Source organism: Ochlerotatus camptorhynchus, unplaced genomic scaffold (assembly GCF_037179485.1).
Source record: "Ochlerotatus camptorhynchus isolate MF236.1 unplaced genomic scaffold, CSIRO-AGI_Acam_v1.1 ptg000487l, whole genome shotgun sequence".
Classification (NCBI taxonomy): Eukaryota; Metazoa; Arthropoda; class Insecta; order Diptera; family Culicidae; genus Ochlerotatus; species Ochlerotatus camptorhynchus.
This window is the reverse complement of record NW_027040972.1, coordinates 60,789-75,825: the sequence shown is the minus strand read 5'-3', so window position 1 is coordinate 75,825 and position 15,037 is coordinate 60,789. Positions and strand designations below refer to the sequence as shown.

At 42.4% G+C, this 15,037-nt stretch overlaps 1 protein-coding gene and 1 pseudogene across 1 annotated transcript; one reads left to right on the top strand and one right to left on the bottom strand.

The window, feature by feature from the left end:
• Nucleotides 1-1,549: 1,549 nt before the first annotated feature.
• On the top strand, nucleotides 1,550-12,767 carry LOC135712503 (probable pre-mRNA-splicing factor ATP-dependent RNA helicase mog-4; annotated as a pseudogene).
• A 744-nt stretch (nucleotides 12,768-13,511) lies between these two features.
• On the bottom strand, nucleotides 13,512-14,488 carry LOC135712500 (cysteine desulfurase-like). The gene has a single exon (XM_065235450.1). The coding sequence runs from the start codon at nucleotides 14,208-14,210 to the stop codon at nucleotides 13,620-13,622; it is 591 nt and encodes a 196-aa protein (XP_065091522.1). The 5' UTR covers nucleotides 14,211-14,488; the 3' UTR covers nucleotides 13,512-13,619.
• Between the last annotated feature and the right edge of the window lie 549 nt (nucleotides 14,489-15,037).

Genomic DNA, 15,037 nt, shown 5'->3' with positions numbered 1-15,037 from the left:
CGGGCAACTTTTAAACTGACAGTTGACGAACTTTCGATTTAAAAGCTAACCGCTTTCTACCAAAAAGAACCTACGCAAACTTTTAATTTCACCGATGCTTTTTTTAATTTTACTAACGATTTTTCTTTGTGTGTATGTATGAGTGCTCATTGCCTATTTTACATGATATAAGCCATAGCATAGAGGTACACGAAACGAAAATCAATTATTTTATTCATGCGTTTCACTTATACATTTTTGCCAAAAAATCAGCCTTATACCAACAATCAATACGAAACTAACGATTTTAAATTGGCTCACCACTTTAGTAGCCTATTGGTCCCAAGCAAACGATTAACGTACCCTATTCTAGTTGAAATTCTATTACTACACTATGTTTGTTTTGATTCGCTATGAAATTTTGACAGATAACATCAGGGGTGTGTGGATTCATTCAGAACATGCAGGGGTGAGTGAAATAGCTTGGGACTGCTTGGGACCGTTGTTCTGGTACTGAGTAAGCCAAAAATAATAATGATTTTCTTCGGGACCCAGTGGTCTTAGAGTTACCTCTATGCTTATACCATAGAGGTAACTCTAAGACCACTGGGTCCCGAAGAAAATCATTATTATTTTTGGCTCACTCAGTACCAGAACAACGGTCCCAAGCAGTCCCAAGCTATTTCACTCACCCCTGCATGTTCTGCATGAATCCACACACCCCTGATGTTATCTGTCAAACTTTCATAGCGAATCAAAACAAACATAGTGTAGTAATAGAATTTCAACTAGAATAGGGTACGTTAATCGTTTGCTTGGGACCAATAGGCTACCCGAATAGAAATTGTAATGTAGGAAACATCAGCAGACATCTTCAATACATTAAATTTTAATGTGTATTGCTGTACCCTTAATGTATTCAGACTTCAGTGTGACATCCAAGTACATAAAATACATTAGCCTCAAACGTTACATCAGAATCAAACGTCTTGACGATGTAAAATTTGACATCAGAATACATCCAATGACAACAGAACCTAACGTTACATTAGAATCAAACTTCATCACGATGTAAATTGTTGTCCTTCGGTCCCTCGCCGCATGCAAAGTTTGTTTTGTCCTGAGTCAGCACTACACGGCGAATGAGAACACCCAAATTTGAGTTTAGTTCACTCATAAATCGCAAAAAGTACAGGAACGCAGTTTTGAGTTAATTTCCCTCTGTATTTCCAGGTTTTCCAGGTTTTTCCAGTAAAATTTTTCCGAATATAAGAAAAGTAAAGATTGGATTCTGTGGATTTTCGTCAATCCTAATTTTCCGGAAGATTTTTGAAGTTTTCCACCGGAAAACATGAGGCAAATCTCGAGGCAAATTTACTCATCGCTGCGTTCCTGCATGTTTTGCGATTTTGAGTACACTGTATTCAAATTTGGGTTGATCACATTGGCCGTGTACAGTTTTTTTTTCGCGGTGTCCGTCGCGAGTTTTGGTGGCGATTCGGTGTCCGACGTTGCGGCAAATCCTTTGGTTTGTTTTTTCCGTCGATCTTGTTTTCCGTGCTGAGCACCAATGCTACCGACGTGCCAGGAAGGCAGCTCCCACACCTGGACCCCCGCCAGTTTCGAAGATTGCGAGTCCCGCGATCGCCCTTGGAAAAGGAAGGCTGTTTGTCAGGTAAGTAAATGTAAATTAATGTACTGTAATTATGTTTTTTTTAGGAAAGTGCACCAGTGCGAAGCCGGATCCCGGTAGGGAGTCCGAAGCTGGATCCCGGCGGGGAATTTGAAGCCGGATCTCTTTGCAGGTTAGTGAATGTGTTTATTGTTTTTTTTATTTGATTGACGAATAAATAAATAAATAGGGAGAGGAGGGGCATACTGAGCATCCCGCAGTTTGGCTTTGGATCTCCAGCTGCATGAAACAAATCAACTGGTAGTAGGTTCAATATCATTATGATATTGATCCTACCACCAACCATTTTTTTTTCCGAACAGCCGGAAGTTCAAGCTGGATGCTCACTATGCCCCACCTGTTCACTATGCCCCTCTTACCCCTACTAAAAGCTAAAATAAAGTGGAAGATGACGGGTTCCATAGGCGGATCCCGATGACGGGTTCCGTAGACGGATCCCGATGACGGGTTCCGTAGACGGATCCCGATGACGGGTTCCGTAGACGGATCCCGATGACGGGTTCCGTAGACGGATCCCGATGGGGATTTCGTAGACGGATTCCGATGGGGAAACCGAATACGGATCCCGATGGGGAAACCGAATACGCATCCCGATGGGGATTCCGTAGACGGATCCCGATGGGGATTTCGTAGACGGATTCCGATGGGGAAACCGAATACGAATCCCGATGGGGAAACCGAATACGAATCCCGATGGGGAAACCGAATACGAATCCCGATGGGGAAACCGAATACGGATCCCGATGGGGAAACCGAATACGGATCCCGATGGGGAAACCGAGTACGGGTCCCAATAGGGAAACCGAATACGGATCCCGATGGGGAAACCGAATACGGATCCCGATGGGGAAACCGAATACGGATCCCGATGGGGATACCGAATACGGAGCCCGATGGGGAAACCGAATACGGGTCCCAATGGGGAAACCGAATACGGATCCCGATGGGGAAACCGAATACGGATCCCGATGGGCAAACCGAATACGGATCCCGATGGGGAAACCGAATACGCATCCCGATGGGGAAACCGAATACGGATCCCGATGGGGAAACCGAGTACGGGTCCCAATAGGGAAACCGAATACGGATCCCGATGGGGAAACCGAATACGGATCCCGATGGGGAAACCGAATACGGATCCCGATGGGGATACCGAATACGGAGCCCGATGGGGAAACCGAATACGGGTCCCAATGGGGAAACCGAATACGGATCCCGATGGGGAAACCGAATACGGATCCCGATGGGCAAACCGAATACGGATCCCGATGGGGAAACCGAATACGCATCCCAATAGGGATTCCGTAGACGGATCCCGATGGGGAAACCGAATACGGATCCCGATGGGGAAACCGAATACGGATCCCGATGGGGAAACCGAATACGCATCCCGATGGGGATTCCGTAGACGGATCCCGATGGGGATTTCGTAGACGGATTCCGATGGGGAAACCGAATACGAATCCCGATGGGGAAACCGAATACGAATCCCGATGGGGAAACCGAATACGAATCCCGATGGGGAAACCGAATACGGATCCCGATGGGGAAACCGAATACGGATCCCGATGGGGAAACCGAGTACGGGTCCCAATAGGGAAACCGAATACGGATCCCGATGGGGAAACCGAATACGGATCCCGATGGGGAAACCGAATACGCATCCCGATGGGGATTCCGTAGACGGATCCCGATGGGGATTTCGTAGACGGATTCCGATGGGGAAACCGAATACGAATCCCGATGGGGAAACCGAATACGAATCCCGATGGGGAAACCGAATACGAATCCCGATGGGGAAACCGAATACGGATCCCGATGGGGAAACCGAATACGGATCCCGATGGGGAAACCGAGTACGGGTCCCAATAGGGAAACCGAATACGGATCCCGATGGGGAAACCGAATACGGATCCCGATGGGGAAACCGAATACGGATCCCGATGGGGATACCGAATACGGAGCCCGATGGGGAAACCGAATACGGGTCCCAATGGGGAAACCGAATACGGATCCCGATGGGGAAACCGAATACGGATCCCGATGGGCAAACCGAATACGGATCCCGATGGGGAAACCCAATACGCATCCCAATAGGGATTCCGTAGACGGATTCCGATGGGGAAACCGAATACGGATCCCGATGGGGAAACCGAATACGGAGCCCGATGGGGAAACCGAATACGGATCCCGATGGGGAAACCGAATACGGATCCCGATGGGGAAACCGAATACGGATCCCGATGGGGAAACCGAATACGCATCCCAATTGGGATTCCGTAGACGGATCCCGATGGGGAAACCGAATACGGATCCCGATGGGGAAACCGAACACGGATCCCGATGGGGAAACCGAATACGCATCCCGATGGGGATTCCGTAGACGGATCCCGATGGGGATTTCGTAGACGGATTCCGATGGGGAAACCGAATACGAATCCCGATGGGGAAACCGAATACGGATCCCGATGGGGAAACCGAATACGGGTCCCAATGGGGAAACCGAATACGGATCCCGATGGGAATTTCGTAGACGGATTCCGATGGGGAAACCGAATACGAATCTCGATGGGGAAACCGAATACGGATCCCGATGGGGAAACCGAATACGGGTCCCAATGGGGAAACCTAATACGGATCCCGATGGGGAAACCGAATACGGATCCCGATGGGGAAACCGAATACGGATCCCGATGGGGAAACCGAATACGGGTCCCAATGGGGAAACCGAATACGCATCCCAATGGGGATTCCGTAGACGGATCCCGATGGGGAAACCGAATACGGATCCCGATGGGGAAACCGAATACGGATCCCGATAACTCAAATCTTCTAAATATTAATTTCTTTAAATTAAATCAAGAATTTTATTATTCTCTTCCGCAATCGTGGGGATGGGAGTGATAGGGCTGCAGATAGCAGAGGTGGGGGACTTGGTGACTAATCCGATGAAACTGTTACTTCTTGAAGCTAATCTTTTTCGTGTTTCTTTCATTCTCTTTTCGCACTATGCATATGACACCATCTATGTACATTGATATCTACATATCTACATTGATCCTACATTGATTCAATGATGTGTGGAGAGCTCATTCCGAATGATCAGTGGACCAGCCTCATCCTAGATGACCATGGCAATGCAAGAAAATTAGTTTTCATTGAAGGAAGTATCACAACACAGGTAACTGCTATTAAATATTTTTGCAGACAATGACAGATGGTGAACATGACGATCCAGTTATGCTGTTATATAGTACTATACGTACATTTAAAATTAACCATCAATCGCAGAAACTATACGAATTATCGCGTATCTCTGTTGTTCATTACATATCAAGTGAAAACCTAATCATATGTTGTCGTGGAATGTTGTGGTTTTAAGATGCTCGATAACCCTGGAGGGACCGTTTTTACTTACCGAGCAGAAAATCATGGGTTTGAACCCAAGCCCTCCCACAACAAAATAAACCGCCATCGCTAGTCTAAAGCGCCGTAATAATAAAAAAAATTACATGTATGTTTAAATAATTTTTAATTTTTAATATAAATGAATATTTAGTATTAAATAATAACAAAATATTTCGTTGATTTACGCCAGTATTTTTTCTGCATGTTCAATAAAATTAGCCGATTATTGTAAACGTTACAACAGACTGTACACTGATAAAATTTCAAAGATTGTTTTTATGTATACCATTTTTGCAATACAAATTATATCTACAAAGCAAAAAAAAAATGTTATATCGATCAATGTAATTCAAGCTGATGTTTGAAATAATGATGTAATAACACAGTCCGCATCGTGCTCTCTTGCCGTGCGGATCTATTTGCTTTTTGCTTAAGGAAGTGTTACTACTACCTAAAGCTACAACAAATTTAAACAGCACTTTTCAGTGCTCAACCTGTAAAAATTTTCTACCTTTTTCAACTCCTCTTATTCCTCTTCGATCCTTGTTTGGACCCTACCCGAGGTAATCCTTCTTGGATATCGATTTGGAAAATTCCTCTTCGATCCTTCAGATTCTTATAGTAATCTGCTTGGAAGTCGATTTGGATAAAAAATTTACTGCCGCCATGGCGCCTAAACGCAAAAGAAAGGGGCAAACTCTTGACCCCCCTTCTGATGAAATTAATTTGAGTAATCAATTTGATTTGCTCACGGATGATGAGAATGATCCATCATCCAAGAAAAATTCTAGTAAACTTTCCCGGCTTAATGCCAAGAAGGAAAAGATTCCCCCTATTGTGATAACCACTACCGATTTCCATGCTCTTCGCATGGAACTTTTGAATTTCGTGAAAGTTAAGTTTTCACTACAAATTGGACGTCGGGGTGAATGCCGTGTATTGGCTGAAACCTTGGACGGATTTAAATGTCTTCTCAAGTATCTTACTGAGAAGAAGCACAAATTTTTTACTTACGACACCAAAACTGAACGTGTGTTCAAGGTTGTCATGAAAGGACTGCCCAGTGGTGAATCCCTGGATCAGATCAAAGATGAACTGGCAAAATTACTTGGAGTTGTGCCACTCCAAGTAATCAAAATGAAAATGAAATCCCGTCCTGGCGATTCGCGCAACGGGATTTCTAATGATTTTTATTTAGTTCACTTCAAGTCTAGTGAACTAAACAACCTTAAGGCCTTAGAAAAAGCTAGCCTTATGCTCCATGTCCGAGTGAAGTGGGAACACTTCAGGAAGACTGGAGGAAATTTTCAAAACCTCACTCAGTGCCGTAAGTGCCAGGGATGGGGTCACGGAACTAAAAATTGCTACATGCCAGCTAAATGCATGAATTGTGGTGATTCCTCTCACGCAAAGGACGACTGTCCTGTGAAGGAAGATCCTAAGAAATTTAAATGTTCAAATTGTGGTGAAAACCACAAATCCAATTTTTGGGAATGTAAGACTCGCAAAGCGATCCTACAATCTCGTTCTAACCGACAGGTAGGAAACGCTCCACGTTTCCGACCAGGTATAAATTCCTCTGCTGTTAACAACGGTCAGCGAGGAACAAATTCTACATTCGTACCCGTAGGTACAAATATCACCCCTGCTTCAAATGTTTCATCTGTACCTACTCCCCTCGCTGCTAACAATGTTCAGCGAGTTAATGGAGCTACCTATGCTGCTATTGCAGCGGGTAGAAATCAAAATACTAACCAACGTTCTAACGGAAATTTTGACAATTTTGACTTAGGAAGCATTACTGCTCCTAAAATGGAATTTTTACAGAATTCATTAATTGACATGATTTCTGATATGCTTAAATCTAACTCCATGTTTGATGCTATTCAAACTGGAGTAAAATTTGCTAATAATATTGTCATGACTTTAAAATTCAGTAATGGATTTTAAAGCATTAAACATTTTAAATTGGAATGCTCGATCTCTTAAAGATAATGAAGACGAGCTATTTAATTTTTTGAGAGTTCATAACGTGCATATTGCCGTTATAACTGAAACTTTCCTTAAACCTGACCATAAGGTTAAGAAGGACGCAAATTACTTGATTTATAGAAATGATCGTCTTGATGGACCCTGTGGTGGCGTTGCCATCATTATTCATAGACGAATCAAGCATAAAATTCTTTCTTCATTTGAAACCAAAGTTTTTGAAACTTTGGGAGTTTCTGTTGAAACAAAATTTGGACAACTTACGTTTATAGCTGCCTATTTGCCATTCCAATGCGTAGGCCAGCAAAAGAATTTTCTCAAGGGTGACCTCCAGAAACTTACCCGTCATAGGTCTAAATTCTTCATTATTGGTGATTTTAATGCAAAACACCGCTCATGGAATAATGCTCAAAGCAATTCCAATGGTAATATTCTGTTTGATGATTGTTCTGCAGGTTATTACACTATTCAATATCCAAACAGCCCAACATGCTTTTCTTCTGCAAGAAATCCCTCAACTATTGATTTGGTCTTAACTGATTCATGTCATCTTTGTAGCCAATTGGTTACCCATGCTGACTTCGGTTCTGATCACCTTCCAGTAACTTTTGAAATATCCCAAGAAATAATTTCTAATCCCAACAGCTTTACTTTCAATTACCATAGAGCTGATTGGGAGCAATATCGAACATTTATGGAATATAACTTCGATCCAAACATTCCTTTGCAAACCAAAGATGAAATTAATTATGCTCTTGAATCTCTGACTACTTCTATAGTTGAAGCAAGAGCAGCCTCAGTACCAAAATGCGAGGTTAAGTTCGATTCAATTATAATAGACGATGATCTTCAGCTCTTGATCCGTCTTAAAAATGTCCGCAGGAGACAATTTCAAAGAACACGCGATCCTGCCATGAAAGTTATCTGGCGGGATTTGCAAAAACAAATTAAAAAGCGATTCTCTGCCCTGAGGAACAAAACTTTTGAAAATAATGTTTCTAAATTAGACCCGAGTTCCAAACCCTTTTGGAAACTCACAAAAATTTTGAAAAAACCTCAAAAGCCAATTCCAGCGCTTAAAGAAGGTGGTAAAATTTTGATCACAAATTTGGAAAAAGCTCAGAAACTTGCTAAGCAATTCGAGAGTTCCCATAATTTCAGTTTGGGTCTTACTAGTCCTATTGAGAATCAGGTTGCTCGGGATTTTCGGAATATTTTCTCTCGGGAAAATATTTTTGATGATTCCTGGGGGACTGATTTGGACGAAGTAAGGTCTATAACTAAAAAGTTTCAAAATATGAAAGCTCCAGGTGATGATGGAATTTTCTATATCCTCATCAAAAAACTCCCAGAGAGTACCTTGTCTTTCCTGGTAAAATTATTTAACAGATGTTTCCATTTGGCATACTTTCCTGATAAATGGAAAAATGCAAAAGTTGTTCCAATTTTGAAGCCGGATAAAAATCCAGCTGAAGCTTCTAGCTACCGTCCAATAAGTTTGCTTTCTTCAATAAGTAAACTTTTTGAAAAAATAATTTTGAATAGAATGATGCTTCACATCAATACGAACTCAATTTTTGCAGATGAGCAGTTTGGATTTCGCCATGGGCATTCAACTACTCATCAACTCTTGAGAGTTACCAATTTAATTCGTTCAAACAAATCTGAAGGCCACTCAACTGGAGTTGCTCTTCTAGACATAAAAAAAAGCATTCGACAGTGTTTGGCATGAAGGTTTGATTGCTAAATTGAAAAAGTTTAATTTTCCACTTTACATTATGAAATTAGTTCAAAATTATTTAACTGACAGAACTCTGCAGGTAAATTATCAAAATTCCAAATCTAATCGACTACCTGTTAGAGCAGGAGTTCCTCAGGGTAGCATTCTTGGGCCTATATTGTATAACATTTTCACTTCGGACCTCCCTGATTTGCCTCAGGGTTGCCACAAATCTTTGTTCGCTGATGACACAGGCATTTCCGCTAAAGGAAAAAGTCTTCGTGTTATTTGCAGCAGACTTCAGAAAAGTTTAGATATTTTCTCTTCTTATTTACAAAAATGGAAGATTTCTCCCAACGCTTCCAAAACTCAACTTATAATATTTCCACATAAGCCCAGGGCTTCCTTTTTGAAACCTAGTAGTAGTCACATAGTCACTATGAACGGAGTTCCAATTTCCTGGTCAAACCAAGTGAAATATCTTGGATTAATACTTGACCAAAAATTAACTTTTAAAGATCACATTGAGGGCATTCAAGCCAAATGTAACAAATATATAAAATGTTTGTATCCTCTTATAAACAGGAAATCCAAACTTTGCCTGACGAATAAACTTCTAATATTTAAACAAGTTTTTAGACCGGCCATGCTTTACGCTGTGCCAATATGGTCTAGTTGTTGCACTACCAGGAAAAAAGCACTTCAAAGGATTCAGAACAAAATTCTGAAGATGATTTTGAAGTTGCCTCCCTGGTACAGTACTACCGAAGTACATAGAATTTCGAATGTTGAGACTTTAGCACAAATGTCCAACAAAATAATTAATAATTTCCGGCAAAAATCGTTACAATCCTCAATTGCAACGATTAATTCCCTTTATACTTAGATAAGATTTAGTTTTAGTTATTTAGTTTTAAGCTATCAATTGTTATACTGACATGCAGGTTTAAAAAACCTGTTTAAAATACTGAATTGCCAAGACAGGAACAATGTAAAAACACTTAGATATATATCATAACAATTAAGGCTGGTAAGTTACTGTAGTAACTGGAGCACCTAGGTTAAAAATGAAATGTAATTTATTTTGAATTTGGAACAAATAAAGAGTTAAAAAAAAAAAAAAAAAAAAAAAAAAAAAAAAAAAAAAAAAATGATGTAATAGCAAAAAACAGATACAATATAACATAAATGGATGTAATTTTGTTCGCAAAATCGATGTACATCGTACAACGTTGTATTACACAACCGATGGATTGACCTGGTTGCAGCAGTTTGGATGTAATATTCAACAACTTTTTTTCTGTGTATGTATCGGACACATACTGAATATGTGTACACATAAAAGCCATGTGTAACCACGCATACTATTCATTTGACTGTGTGCTTCTGGGTGAATTCTGTTTATGTGTCACATATAAATCATGTGGAATTTTACATGGAAATTCGTGTGGAATTCTATTAGCACAAACGAAGTGACAGACGGAGCGGCTCAAAATTTGATTTGACGCACTTACGTTTGAAATTTCCGAGTGTACCTCACGGCAACACTATCTACTCATATGTACTAGCTTAAAGTATATAGTTGATGCTATTGGCCTTGACGGCGAATCTATAGCTCTTTACTCCTATGGTAAAATCCGTAAGCAAACGTCAGACTGTGCGTGAAATTTACTTTCAAAAACGAATAGGTTCGTAAGTGGTGCTGGTGCTGAAGAGTATGAACTGCTGTTGGATGATCAGATTGATTTCGTCCGAGCACTCCGACTGGATGGAACTAAAGAAAAGGACCGGAAAGCACCGGTATCTGAGGCGGAAAGGAAGAAGATGGACATTGAGGAAACGAAGAAATCACTTCCAGTTTTTCCATTCAAGGAGGATCTCATAGCCGCTATAAAAGAACACCAGATTCTTATTATCGAAGGAGAAACGGGTTCGGGAAAAACGACACAGATTCCACAGTATCTCTATGAAGCTGGGTTTACAAACGACGGCAAGAAGATTGGATGTACTCAGCCTCGTCGCGTGGCAGCGATGTCGGTGGCGGCACGTGTTGCACAGGAAATGGGCGTCAAGTTGGGCAACGAAGTTGGTTATAGTATTCGTTTCGAGGATTGCACATCCGAGCGGACTGTCATTAAATACATGACAGATGGTACGTTGCACAGGGAGTTTCTTTCGGAACCGGACCTAGCTTCGTATAGTGTGATGATTATCGATGAAGCTCACGAGCGTACGTTGCACACGGACATTCTGTTTGGATTGGTGAAGGACATTGCGCGGTTTCGGTTGGATTTGAAACTACTGATTTCCAGTGCCACGTTGGATGCGGAAAAGTTTTCGGATTTCTTCGATGATGCGAACATATTCCGTATTCCTGGTCGTCGTTTTCCGGTACGTAGTTAGATTTGACTTGCTTTGTGTTTTGCTGTAAAATCTAACTTTTTCTCTTCTAGGTTGATGTCTTCTACACCAAAGCACCGGAAGCAGATTATATCGATGCATGTGTGGTGTCGGTTCTACAGATTCATGCCACTCAGCCTCTTGGAGACATTCTTGTATTTTTAACTGGTAAGTGGGTCTATTTCTATGCGATGTTAAAAAATTACATTTTTTTTTTCGTTCCAGGACAAGAGGAAATCGAAGCCTGCCAGGAGATGCTCCAGGATCGCGTCAAGCGGTTGGGTTCCAAACTCAAGGAACTACTCATCCTTCCCATTTATGCCAATCTGCCGTCGGACATGCAGGCGAAAATTTTCGATCCAACTCCACCGAACGCCCGGAAAGTCGTACTGGCCACCAACATCGCCGAGACATCACTAACCATCGATAACATAATGTACGTGATCGATCCGGGCTTTGCAAAGCAAAATAATTTTAACTCCAGAACCGGGATGGAGACCCTGATGGTCGTGCCCATTTCGAAAGCGTCTGCCAATCAACGTGCAGGTCGAGCAGGGCGCGTTGCCCCTGGCAAGTGCTTTCGTCTGTACACAGCCTGGGCATACAAACACGAGCTGGAAGACAACACCGTCCCGGAAATTCAGCGCATAAACCTGGGCAATGCCGTGCTAATGCTCAAAGCTCTTGGAATCAACGATTTGCTTCATTTCGATTTCCTCGATCCTCCACCACATGAAACGTTGGTTTTGGCATTGGAGCAACTTTACGCCCTAGGAGCATTGAATCACCACAGTGAACTGACCAAACTTGGACGACGGATGGCGGAATTTGCGGTCGATCCCATGATGGCAAAAATGCTGCTTGCTAGTGAAAAGTACAAATGTTCCGAGGAGGTGGTGGCCATCGCTGCAATGCTATCGGTGAATGGAGCCATCTTCTACCGACCGAAAGATAAAATCATCCACGCAGATACGGCCCGGAAGAACTTCAACCACATGCACGGGGACCACTTGAGTTTGCTGCAGGTCTACAACCAATGGGCCGAATCGGACTACAGCACTCAGTGGTGTTACGAAAATTTCATTCAGTTCCGTTCGATGAAACGAGCTCGCGATGTCCGGGAGCAGCTGGTTGGGTTAATGCAGCGAGTCGAAATCGAAATGGTTTCCAGTCTGCCGGAAACGACCAACATCTGGAAGGCTATTACAGCCGGGTACTTTTATCACGTCGCTCGGCTCTCCAAGGGGGGGTCACTACAAAACGGCCAAGCACAATCAGACGGTGATGATCCATCCGAATTCGGCACTGTTCGAAGAACTGCCTCGTTGGGTGCTGTACCACGAGCTGGTGTTTACGACGAAGGAGTACATGCGGTCGGTGATTGAAATCGAAAGCAAGTGGCTGCTGGAGGCGGCACCGCATTACTACAAACCGAAGGAGCTCGAGGATTCCACCAATAAAAAGATGCCGAAAACGATCGGTCGGGCCACGCTGACCGAGGCGTAGGTTGTGATGAGACGGTTTGGGGTAATTCAAGAGCATTTTTCGCACTATGTATTCAACGGGAATTGTTGTTATTTGCGATGACATTATCCTACCTAGGGTGTTGGGTGTAAATTAGTGATCTTTAGGGACAAATAGGTGAAATATAAGGTTGCTGCAACCATGCTATATTGTATGTCAGTAGAGAGCTTCATAAGGCTAGCCCGTCTAATCCCAGTCGCGCTCCTTTCCGTTTCTTCTGGTCCGGTTAGGTGGATTAGGTATTCTCTGGCACGCCGTAGCCAACTGCAGGGCTGTTACAAGTGTCGCAAATTTTGTGCGGTTTTATAGCTTTTGAAATGCGGATTTTGCGGAAAGCTTATCGACATTGAACACATTTTTTTAAATGATATTTTAGCTTGCCCAACCAACTATTAATAACTTTACTGCTTTACTTCTTTATTAAATAATAGAAGGTCTTTCTAAACGTAGATTTTCCTGGAGTCTTCAAATAATTAGAATCGAAACTTAGTTGAATTAACCCTAAGTGGAACTAATCCGCGCCAAAGCAAATCTGAGATGGCAGTCCACGAATACCTCAGATTTGCGAATTTAGCGTAGTCGTAACAACGCCGTCCTTGACGGGAACTAACAAAGTTTATTCTATTTCAAACAATCGCTGATAGGAAGTTTTTTCGCCAAGTGAATGATGAAATACTCACAATGATTTCACTTTCTAAGATTTATTGCTGTCTCTAATAGCATATGTAGCAAAGCTATACATTATTTTTCTCTCGTCTAAATACCTACTTACTACCAAAAGTGGATGTGTTAATAACACAATCAATGATTAACAATTAAAAAAAAAAACCCTCACTGAATTCAACCATACACAGCAGAACATACAAAATCAAATCTCTCTTTAAAATATGCCCCGACCCGTCCGCTCTAATGCTGCGACCACTGAATCGACTTGATGTCGATACCTTCCTGGACCATCTCCCACAGCGGGGACATCTCTCGGAGTCGAGTCACGTGCTTGATGCACTTTTCAGCTATGTAGTCGATTTCCTCGATGGTGGTAAACCGTCCGATGCCAAAGCGAATCGAGCTGTGAGCCAGATCTTCGTCGGCACCAATCGCACGCAGCACATACGACGGTTCCAGCGAAGCCGAAGTGCAAGTCGACCCACTCGAGAGGGCAACGTCTTTCAGCGCCATCAACAGCGATTCACCCTCAACGTATGCAAACGACAGATTGATACATCCGGGATAAGAATGAACTGGATCGCCATTGCGGATGACTTTCGGTAGCGATGCGAAGATTTGGTCCATCAGGCGTTTCGAGAGGAACTCCATCCATTTGTGATCGTACTCCATTTCACGGCTAGCGATTTCACAGGCTTCCCCCAATCCAACGACCAGTGGAGTCGGAACGGTTCCACTTCGAATGCCACGCTCCTGGCCACCTCCGCTCTGAATGGCTTCCACACGAACTCGAGGACGAATGCGAGTTGAATGCGAGAGGCTCCCAAACATACAAACTTTGCTCTTTCATTATCACGACGTTCTTATGCATAATCTAGTGTGACGTAACGTTGGATCATGCGTAAGAACACCGTGAGAACGAAGGAGTCGACTACATTCTTTCTGCCGCACCTATAGTACCGCACACGGTTCCCGCGCTGACTGTTCCTTACTTTCTCACTCTAATCAAAATTTCCTTCGATGAGTGAGAAAACAGCACCCCGTCAACGCGAGTGAGAACGCGAGTTGCCAGATCATTGCACACAAAACCAACTTGAATTAATTCAAATCAAAAATACTAGCGAACCTGGCGGTGAGCGGCGGAAAGTGGCATAAAATTCTATTACAGAGAACCACCTTATTTTAATTAATTTCTTCGGAGAAAGTCGTCTGTAACTTCGTTTGTGCTATTAGTGTAGTGCCATTAATTTTCGTTTCGTGTGGAAAACCTGGAATTGGGTTGTATACACAGCAAAAAAAATGTAATATCGATCAACGTAATTCAAGCTGATGTATGAAATAATGATGTAATAGCAAAAAGCAGATACAATATTACATCAATAGATGTAATTTTGTTCGCAAAATCGATGTACATCGTACAACGTAATTAAAAATCGATGTACATCGTACAACGTAATTAATATTAATATTACACAACCGATGGAATGACCTCTGTGCAGCTGTTTGGATGTAATATTCAACAACTTTTTTTTCTGTGTAGGTTCGAAAAACAAACAAATTTTTATACATCATCTGAACCTCGATCTGAACGAGCTTCGTTTTTTTAGCACAAATGTATTTTTATTGTTCCCATAGACATTCATCTCGATTTGTAAACC

Bases quoted from the DNA above. Each gene is read 5' to 3' on its own strand.
- LOC135712500 (XM_065235450.1), bottom strand. From the start codon at position 14,210: ATGTTTGGGAGCCTCTCGCATTCAACTCGCATTCGTCCTCGAGTTCGT.